The 11,739-nt window shown below is 33.5% G+C and overlaps 1 protein-coding gene across 2 annotated transcripts in view; it reads left to right on the forward strand.

Moving 5' to 3' along the window:
- LOC121417005 (protein piccolo-like) overlaps window positions 1-1,377 on the forward strand; it is a 42,163-nt gene extending 40,786 nt beyond the window's left edge. For both annotated transcript variants that reach the window (XM_041610553.1, XM_041610546.1), the window contains exon 12: window positions 783-1,377. In XM_041610553.1, the coding sequence (XP_041466487.1) occupies window positions 783-876 (94 nt within the window). In that variant the 3' untranslated portion in view covers window positions 877-1,377. The remainder of the gene's footprint in view (window positions 1-782) is intronic.
- The last annotated feature ends 10,362 nt before the right edge of the window (window positions 1,378-11,739 follow it).

The following is an 11,739-nucleotide window of genomic DNA, read 5'->3' on the forward strand; positions in this document are numbered from 1 at the left end:
TCGCAGAAGTGTTACGGTACACCATGTGTAAAGTCCTGGAAAGGACTAAGGAAAATGGACAAAGTGGAGGTTAGAAAGTAGATTATCTTTCCAGATATGAGTGCAGTCCTTAAAAGGACAATAAACCAGAAAGAATAGTAAAGCTTGAGTAATAGGCTGGCTTGAGATAGAGAGGTTAGAGAAGGCAGGCTTGAGTTGGCAAGTGGAGTTGTAGAGCTGGAGCAGATGGGAAAACTCAATGTTTCGGGCAGGTTTACTGTCCGTCTTCAACACTGCCATTGCATCAACACCATAAAATCACCTCGATGCCATCATGATCCTCCTATCCATGTTCCTACTCATCATCACCATCATTATACTCCTCGTCATCTTCAGCATCATCACCACCACCATCATCATCACAATCATCATCACAATCATCACCATCATCATCACCATCATCATCATCACCATCACCACCTTCATCATTATCATCATCACCATCATCACCATCATCATCACCATCATCACCATCACCATCATCATCATCACCACCTTCATCATCATCACAATCACCATCATCACCCTTGTTATCAGCATCACCATCATTGTCATGATTATCCTCATATAATCAGGATATTATACCTTTAGGTCTATTTTGGGCTCTCAATTGATGAAAGTGCAAATGACTCTCTAATTGTGTGGTCAATAAATTCAGTTAAAGAGAAAATGTTGTATAGAATGTATTTTGAGAATGATGTGAATATCGCATCAATTAATTTTTTTTCACTTCTCCATGATAGATGGGTAGCTGCCCTTGCGTCCTCCATCGGACGTTGGATTTCCACCAATAATCCTGAAGACGGGGATGATGATGGAACGGAGATGTATATATGAGACCAGAGAGTCGTCAGCGTTCAGCTTCATTACAACATCCTCAATGAGGATTTGTAAATGAAATCACATTCTTGAGCAATTTGGGGACCGGACATGTATACACAAAATGTTGCATAACTGGAGAACCACAGATGTTGCCAATTTGGCTTTATAAGCTGCGGAGACTTGTAAGAAAAAAAGGTTATGAAACAACATGGCATCAGCTTTTTGTGTTGTGACCATATTCAGTAGGGGGACACTAAATTTCAGTGAGTATCGATAACAAAAATTGGGTCACAGAACAGGATTTTTTGTTATAATTGTTTCTTGCCTTGAAAATGACTATCATAAGGATGCAGAATTTTAGCCACAAATGTATTCATAAATCAGATCATTGCACTTTGGTACAGTGAATGATTTTTGCTAACAAAGTGCCATCATGATTAATAATCATCAGGTTTACTTGTATGTTAGTATCATTTATCATTCTTGCATTCATAACTTACTTTTAGAAGGTCAAAGGTCGAGAATCAAAATCTATTATATGGTGACAAAAAAAATACAAGTTTCCAAAATGTTGAATCTTGGTTAATATAGCCTCTCATTTAATAACTTATTAGTTTTGTAATTCCTTTTATATTGCTTTCTTATAATGGAAAAGCTTGTTGAACTTAGACAAGTGCATTTACATGATAATAAGTATTATGCAGAGATTATTTTCCAATTTTACATGAATAAACATGTAAATGTATTATTTTAGAGGGGTACTAATCAGAGCCATAGTTTTAATGATAAAAGGAGTTTATGTTGATTATATATTCCTATGCTCAGTTGTGTCTTTGATGTTTAAGGAATTAATTCCGGCTAAATAATGATAATGATAATAATATGCAACATCTATGTAGCACTTAATACAATGTTTCTCAGGCTAATTGCAGCATAATATTACCCTGGCTTAAGCATGGCTACCCTGATCGGACATTTCGAGCATTCAATTAATTTCTTTCTACCGGGTACTCATGAAATAGCCCTGGGTGGAGAGTGGCAAATGTAGATTTACACCTTGCCAAAGGAAGCAAGTGCTGTGGTGGGGATCGAACCCCGGACTTTGTGGTTCAAAGTCTGGAGACTTATCCACTGAGGTACAACACCTCAATGCTTATTCAACAAATACAAAAGGAGTCATTATTTCATTATCCTGGAATTAATTTAACTTGACACTATATCTATTCAATGGGCTATTAAATTAAATGGTGCAGAAAGATATATAAAAAATGCAATAAAAAGACAATGCATAGAACCTGTTCTGTACACAGACTGATAATTACAATGTATGGTATTATACTTCTTTATATTCCATGTACTCAGAATCTTGCTATAGGATTGGTCAAAAGTCGGTCACATGATAAAAGGTAGTTTCCCTATCACTCATCACTTGTAGTGATGAGCCTTTTTGTTTTTGCTGATCTTTTTCAGCCCATAGGATCATAACGCTTTCTGAATTAGTTGGAGTATGCGCAAATTTTGCTATTCCATTTTTTGGGTCCATCACCTGCAGAGACGATCGTGCAAGATCTAGGGCCCGTTGGAGAAAGAGTTGCAATCAATCGCAACTCTAAAAATCATGCGCAACTTGATTTTCAACCAATCAACAGCGTGCATTTGGGACTTGCGTTTAAACGCAACTCTCTTTCTGCAACCGACCCCTAGATGGGCGCATGCAGTGTACATGCGCGCCAAAAAAGTGCATTGCCCCTGGATTGTTTTGTTGTGATGGTAAAATTCCTTTGCGAGGTCACAATAAATCTTGTTGGAGCAAGATCTCTGATGCTTGTGCAGTTTACGCACACACATAATCGTCTCGATGGATCTTTTTTCCAAAGCAAACCTTGATTTTAAAAATAAATTCATACAGAGACATATTGGTATCAGTTTCTTATTTGTAGTGGTTCTCGATGCGGAATATAAAGCATGTAATCACCTCTTGATTACAGGTGAGGAGGCAAACTATCACTTTCTCTTCAAGCTGGATATACTTGATATCTCTCCCAGTTTTGCTTTGGAAAAATAGCTATATCTGGCTTGCCTCGTAAGTGATAGTCTGCCCATCATCTTCACCAACGGTGATTATTTTACACTGTCTTTACCCATAAGCATGTCATTGTGTGAGCTAAATGATAGACATGAAATGCACCTTTATCTATAATTTTGAACATTTTTATGACTGCCTTATGCTAATTGGTGGCTGGATAGTTTGTGAGGTTAAAAGTGCCTTATTGATAATAAGAAAAATAATATTTAATGAAATACACAGAGTTGAATATGTGTTTGCTTCCTGACACTAAATAAATCAGTACTCGGATGATTATTACTATGCATTATTTGTTTTATTTCTCTTATATTCTGGGGTAACTATTGAAAAAATGTTATCATTTATCAATGTGAATGATTGATTATGTTTTCAGGATATCTTCATTCACTACATGTGTTGGTCTGACTGTTGTTATGAAGTTTTTATTTTTTTTTAATATTGATTATTTATAGTTATGTTCTCAAGATATTTACAAAAAGTGCACTTATTGATCTGACTGTTGTACAAGTCAGTGCAGAAGCTATTCAATTTAGTTCAGTTTATTTGGCAAACATTACAATCAAGAACATACAGAGTGAATATAAATGAGCCAGGACCTCTTAGAAGAAGCCTGTGTGTGTGTATATGAGGCTGTAAAGGTACACCTAGTAGAGGCTACTATTTTTTAAGTGTCACATGAGGAAATGTACTTAGGGGTTTATTTTTTGTCACAGACTTCCAAAGTAAGGTCTCAGAGATTTGTATTTGAACCATCATGGCCCGAATTCACAAAGGTGGTTTTGAAAACCCATGGTTTATGCAGATTTCCTGTATAAATTACGCTTAATTTAGCGCGTATCGGGCGCTTGTATAAAAAATGTCCAATGCTGATGCGCGCGTTTGTCACAGTGCGCAGAATTGACGCCTGTTACCATGGTTAGATACGTTGTTTTATTCATGAGTCCACTGTTTGAAAAGTGGACTCATTAATAAAATAACCACAGCAACATGCATTAATTTGGCGCACTGGGACAAAAGCATGCATCAGCATTTGACATTTTTAAATATACACAATAAAATAAGTGTAATTTATACAGGAAATCTGCATAAACCATGGACTCAACCGTGGGTTTTCAAAACCACCTTTGTAAAATCGGGCCCATGTGTTTCTCATGGAATACGCTATATTCTATGTTCAGTTCAATCGACCAATATTCTGAACTATGGTTCAATGTAAATCATAGTCTAAAGTTGTTGCTTAATTGAAGGACAAATATGATTATGCAAATCTCCATTACTCAATAATTCTTTTAAGTATGTCACTCAAAGAATTAACAAACCATTTTTGAATTGTAAGTTTTTAAAATTATTAAGATATGGGAACTGGCAATAAGCATACAGTGTAGTAAAACATTTGACACTTATAGCTTGCCATAATAGTGCATGGTTTGACTTTGACTGTAGTTCATTATACAGGCCATCGTATCATTTTCTTTGCAATTTTGTATGATGAATTGAAGGTCATCAGGTCATCCGATGTTAGTGACCGTAGATTGAAGAGAAGAAATCTATTGTGTATTTCACATTTTCCTTGCTTCTTAACCAAATTGACAAGGCTGCCATAATTTATTTTGTTGTTTCAGTATTTTGCCATTCTTAATGTTTTAAAGGTCATGTCCAACCCAGGAAAATGTTGATTTGAATAAATGGAGAAAAAAAATCAAACATTCATGATGATACAAATGTCATCAAAATAGGATGTAAAATAACAAAGTTATGACGTATCAAAGTCTCGCTTATTTTTCATAAAACAGGTATATGCACAACTCAGTCACATGCAAATGAGAGAGTTGATGATGTCCCCAACTTACTATTTCTTTTGTTTTTTTATTGTTTGAATTATGTAATCTGTCAATTTTTCCAGATATAACAAGGACCAACTTAACTAAACCATAAAATGTTATAAAAGTGGTAATTAGATATGTTCATGGAGGAATAATACTTTGTTTCACATGAAATTTAGGAGAAAATGTGAATATTTTATATTTCATATAATGATATACAAAATAAATACTGAGCCCCTTTATTTGCATACCGACCAGGATGTGCTTATAACTGTTTTGTAAAATTAACGAAACTGTGAATTGTCATAACTCTCTTATTTTACATTTGATTGTGGTGAAATTTTCAGTGTTATGTTTGTTGGATTTTTTTCTTTTTTGATCAAATCAATTGTTTGTTGGGGTGGACTTACTATTTGAAAGGTAATTCTTTGAAAAAAAAACTTTCCATACACCCCCCCATCATCTTTCTCCATTTGAATATCACTTCATGTACTGGTCAAGCCACGATAGTTTGAGAGCAATACATCTTTCCAGGTGAAGCCACAAAAATGGACAAATCATTTTAGGGAGGCTCCACTTCTAGGGGGTCCTATAAGTGGACATACTTCATGGAGTTACCCTAAGCAGCAAGCCAGACTAATTATCAATAAACAAAATAATCTTATAAATATTGTAAAATGTTACCCTGTAGTACTAATAATGATTGGTATCACCTTTAAATGTATTTATGAATTTGATCTTCAGAGAGTTATGTGTACTTCACTAAAGAACAATTTTACTATCTCCATGTATTTGTATTCAAATGATATCAGTACTTGTGTGATGCATGATTTGTATAGTATAATTAGTATTGTCATATTTCAAATCCATTTTCAATTTTGAATTTCATGCCTCCTCTCACCATAGGTGGCTGCAGGAGGCAGTATGTCCTTTGGTCATCGTCTGTCCATCCTGTTTTCATTCTCGCAAGAATGGAAGAATTGTGTTACAGATCTAGTGCAAATGTGGTGCTTTGTATACCCTTACGGGAGTGACAGTTATCTGAGTTAAATGTCGGGTGATTAGAGCAAATAGATTTATCTTATTCTCACCATAACTAAAGTATTGTGAAACAGATCAACTTCATCCTTAGCTCCTACAGGTAACTCTGCCTATTAAAATCAACCTTCCATAAGTCAAATAATCGCCTAAGTAAAAACTATTTTTAAAGGTCAAGTCCACCACAGGAAAATGTTGATTTGAATTAATAGAGAAAAATCAAACTAGCATAATGCTGAAAATTTCATCAAATTCGGATGTAAAATAAGAAAGTAATGACATTTTAAAGTTTGGCTTATTTAAAAAAAAAACAGTGATATGCACAACTCAGTGACATGCAAATCAGACAGTCGATGATGTCCCTCACTCTCTATTTCTTTTGATTTTTTTGGTTTGAATTATACAATATTTCATTATTTTACAATGCTAATTCCATATGTTCAGGGAGGAATTATTGTTTCACTTGATTGACAATGAGGAGAAAATTAGAATATTTAATGTAATAAAATACAAAAGAAATAGTGAGTAGATGATGTCATAGTCTCCTCATTTGCAAACCAGCCGGGATGTGCATATAACTGTCTTTTTAAATTAATCAAAACTTTAAAATGTCATCATTTTCTTATTCTACATCCGATTTTGATGAAATTTCCAGTGTTATGTTTGTTGGACTTTTCTCTTTTTATTCAAATCAACTTTTTGTTGGAGTGGACTTGTCCTTTAAACAAGATTTATTGATTAATTTATTTATTTATTTAGTTTTATCTCAACAGTAATTTAAATACTGTTTTACAAGGGGGCCTGCATAACGTAAAACACATAGAATTACAAACATATATATATATATATATATATATATATATATATATAAAATAAATAAAAGATAGTAATAATAAAATGAAATAAGTCAATTGCAATCTCTGCCAGTCAAACATATCAAGAAAATCATATAAGAACAAAAATTCGAAAAACAAATCATTGCATATAGAAAAGAATGTGTCAACATGAAGGAAAATCATAATGAATACCTTAAAGGATATCATGGTAAATAATAGGTGGTATAATTTGGTCTTAAATGAACATTATTCAAAACATATGATACGTACCTCTTATAAGTTAAATTTTTCCCAAGTTGAACAGATTTCAGTGGTTCCCCCCCCCCAAAAAAAAAAAATTGACTTGGGCGGAGTTACCTCTATTTGCATATGGGAATGACAATGATGTGACCAAAATAGGATTGATGAGGTCGAGGTCAAAGGTCACAGAGTTCATGCATATGCCTATGAAAATTGCTTATCCTTATAATAAATGAAGGCCCCTTTGATGGATAGGGGATTAAATATGTTAAAGATTTCATCTGATTCATAGTCAGAAGGTCAAAAGTCATGTAGATCACGGCTGGTCACATTAGCTAGAACGTCCGTTTTAGAATCCATGTTTGTTCATGAATAGCTAAGGGAGTGATGATCTCATCAGATTTTTATTTTGAAGTTAAGGTGCAATATACTTAGTATTTCAAATTTCAATGAGGGAGATGTGAATTTCGATTGTACATAGTCAAGAATCCATCTGGTTTAAACACATGAATCAGTATCGTATATTCTATGTTACTTTTGGAAGTATTGCCGTACTAATGAAGGCATAGTGTAGATGCTACATTAATGTTGCAATAATGAGCAAAGGGAAAAAAGCATAAACATAAAAGTATTGAATGTAATGTAAGCTTTAAATGTGTTGATGAAAATATGATAAATATCAAATGTGAAGTTTTGATAATTAAAGCAAGAATTTAATTATTATTAACTTCACACTTTAATAAATTAATTTGATATGTAAGCTTGAATTTAGTTTATTATTATATTGGTTTCAATATTGTTATTATTATTGTTATTATGTGGTATTATTATTATTATAAGACAGTTATAACCTAATGGATATATTGAGTTCCAGACAACAAGCATAATATGCAACAATGGTTATTGAGCATAAAAGTTATTAAAGAATCATTTGTGAGCTAAAGCTATGATAAAAGACTCAATTCATCTTTTTGATAATCAAATGTTTATAGCAGTTCCTATTTACATTAATGCTGTTCATGCCTTATTCACATTTACTCTAGTATTATATCTTGTATATTATATCATATAACTTGGAAATATATCATTTTGTTTCCGTCTTTTTAGATATATATATATTTTTTATAAACTTTGCAAAGAAATTGTGTACATTCATACATGAAAAGCTTTTAAATGAGTTAGTTTTTCCGGTCACTTTTTTCCATGATTTCATAATCATGGATTATTATGGAATTTTAGTTTGTCTTTCTGAGTTAACAGTTGCATTTCTTTGTTTACTATATACTCCTTAGTTTATTATGCTCATTGTTACACACTCTAATGTTAGTGTTAGTATTAGACTGTAATCATTATATTCAGAGTTTATAGTTACTATGTGTCAATGTTTTTTGTTTCTTCAGCTTTGTTATACTTGGTATTATGTTCATCTTGGCATACATATCTGTTTTCATTCTCCTTCTTATTCTTCTTCTGTGTCTGTCTACAATTTTTTTTTCATTTGATAATGATATTTCTTAAATCTCCACTTTTTCTTCTTGATATTTCTTCCATTTTACTCCAGGGGCCAAACAGTTTAGCATATATGTTTTGATAGATACACAGTAATACATTCATCTAATAGTCGCAAGCATTAACATTTAACAGTCACAAGTATATATATAGATGGGGCACGGATGCATCCCATGTGTAACAGTACAAGGACCTATTTTATCTTTCAGTGGCGGACCGTGACCCGGAGGAGACAAAGCATGGGAGGGGCACAGCATTGTTCATAAACAATACAGTGCCCCCCATGCTTTGTCTCCTCCGGGTCACGGTCCACCACTGGTATCTTTACACGCTTTTTGTTGATTTTCATTATGTTTTCTCTATATGCAATTATGGCAAACACACAAAAAAATATTATAATTGTGCTTGCCAGGATATATATATCATTGACTAACTCAATCTTAATCTTATCTGCAATACTTTTGTGGTAGAGTAGCCTATTTCATGTGCATTCTCTGATTCTATGTGTAGTGTATGTAGTTCTTTGAGTAGAAATATATCTTATATAATGGCTTTATTATATGTGGAGAAAAAAGGGTGACGCAGAGGGATGAATAAATGATACATTTATGATTATGCAGTATTGGTCTGTTTCAGTGATATTGTTTGTTTTCATTGTCTTGTAGAAGCAAGTTGATGTTGAACAAAGTCATATTTAATGATTCTTGTTTTATTATTCTTCGGTTAATTTTTACATTCATCTATATATCGTTCTTATTAATTTGATGAAGCCATATCCAGAAAATATTTTCTACTTCTATCAAAATCATTATTCAATTTGAGATTCCCTTACATCGTTGGTTATGGGGTATATTTCAAGAGAAAGCTCTGATTAAAGAGTGGCATTGATGGCATTGCATGGCATTCATGAGAATATAATGTAATTATTCATTGAAAATTCCAGCTTAGAATATTTCTACGATGTCCTTAGAACCCATTGTTAATACAAGATCTGCAAGTAAATGCATGGCGGGTGTTGTCTTGAGTGAAATATATGGTTTTTACCGGCAGAGGGCGTAAATCGCAACAGTGTTTCCATTCATCTTTAGATCTTTGGTAGATCTTAAACGTCCATAGCGTGACAAGAAACACTGAACTATTTGAGGAGGAATCTAGTGGGAAGGTGAAGGAGGAGAAGAAGAAGGAAGAAACAGAAGAAGGGAGAAGAATGAAGAAAAAAAGAAGGAAGAAGAAGACAGAGAAGAAGACGGAAGAAGAAAGGAGGAGAAAAAAAAAATTTGTGTGTGTTGAAAAATACTTCTTTTGAATTTCTACGAAAATGTCTTTAGCCCAAAAAGAAATAAAAACAGTTTGTTTGTGAAGAAAGGGACCCTAACTACAATGCGTCCCACAAAAAACAAAAACGAGATTTATCGATGATTTATCATAACTTAATCACAAATACAATAGGCAAATGACCTACCATTGTAAAGCTTAGACTCCCCTATTTCATCTGAAATTACTTACATTATATCTTATTCACGCATGCGTGAGGAAAAATAATTTGAAGGGGGGATACCAAAAAGTCATCTGGCGGGCTGTATCTTGGTTTCAAAAAGAATACCACATTTTTAAAAAGTTCAATATCTGCTCTTTAATTTGATACCTCAATTACAGAAAATGGTCTAGAAATAACAAAGTTCTGGTTATTTGAAATAAGGCTTGCATTTCAATAATTTCATTGTAAAATTGTGGCCTATAGATGGCTTTGAAATGACAGTCGCATCGCCCAATATGATTTGTATTTTTGCTTTTCATTTATGAATTATGACCAATGTTTCAAAAATTTGAAAAGTTATATTGAAATCAAAGTCACGTCAATGGGCTGTCATGCTTATGGACTGCACTCCCATGCCCCTCTGTTGACCACCACACCTAATGTAGATAATACAAGTTATAACCCCCCCCCCTATACATACACAGAGACACACGCATATACCCTGATCTGAACTGTGTAAGGTTATATATATTAAAAAACATACAAATTTCATATTCTATCATAAATATCAGTTGAATTTGTTTAGTGTTTGAATTTTGCAGTGATTTTTCAAAGGAACAAGTTTCGTGATCCATGGTCATAAAGACTTCATACAGGTATCATTGAAATTCTTATTACATGTAGTTTTGTTTTCAAAAATATAATGGAATTCTTGTCACTGATTTCACATTTTCTCATGACAATGCATTAGAGTTTGGTTTCCGTTTTCTAGACACCCGATATAGTCAGAAAGGTTGGTATGACGTAAGTCCTCTTCAAAAATTTAGGATTGAGTGTTTATTTCGTAATTAACATCATCAATCATCCTCTTAACCTTTAACCAAACAATGTCCTTTGTTGTCCCAATCGGAATAGCAAAGAGAGATCTTATAACGCTATTTACTGATAGATTAATTTCAAAACGTCCCTTGTACATTTCATAAGGTTTTTGTCCCATACTTATCGCAAATTCTGCGTAAAAGCAAATTGTAGTTCATCACTCCCCTTGGAAAAGGTTAATAAAGAATAAGCAAGATTGATATTGACTGTTCTGGGCGTTGATAAACTTTTTTTGTCAATTTTTCGAGGACGAAAATGTCGACCCATTTTAACGCATTTTTTTTTCCTGGGAGAACCAAGTTGAAATAGCTCGTACGGGCTTGGAGTAAGTGCTATCACCACTACGACCACCACTAGTTGCGCAATGAGGAAACAATAATAATTTTATCATATTTCAACCATCTCTTTTTTAATTTCTTTTCTTTTCGGGGGGGGGGGGCTCAAACGTCTACATGGTTCACTGGAAGCAGCCGTTAACAGATCTTTCTTTTTTTTTTTTAACTTACTTTGATCAGATCAAAACGAATATTAGAAATTTTTGCTCGCGCTTCGCGCTTGCATTATTTGATTGTTGAAATATGTAACTTCTTCATGGTTAACTGCAAGAGGCCAATAACAGATTTTTTTATCAAATCAAAACATATATTAAAAATATTGCTGCTCGCGCTCGCAGGAATTATTCAGTGGAATACACATTTCGTTTAGGATCACAAACATTGCCCAAAATGTTTAAATTTTAGGACAAAATACTTGGGGAAAAAAAGAATACTAGTAGTTCGTGAATAAAGATGCGGTGATCCATATATTAGCATTCCCTCCGCTTAAACAAGGCTTATGAGATTATTATATATTTATGTTGATTTATAAAAAAATAAAGCTTAGAAGTGACTATTAGGACTACCCCTTTAAACAAACACATATCTACTTTGAGCGGCCGATCAGGGAAAATGTGGCGGGAAAAAAAATCCGCCTGCCACCCCCCCCCCCCCC

This window comes from Lytechinus variegatus, chromosome 1, assembly GCF_018143015.1.
Source record: "Lytechinus variegatus isolate NC3 chromosome 1, Lvar_3.0, whole genome shotgun sequence".
Taxonomy (NCBI): Eukaryota; Metazoa; Echinodermata; class Echinoidea; order Temnopleuroida; family Toxopneustidae; genus Lytechinus; species Lytechinus variegatus.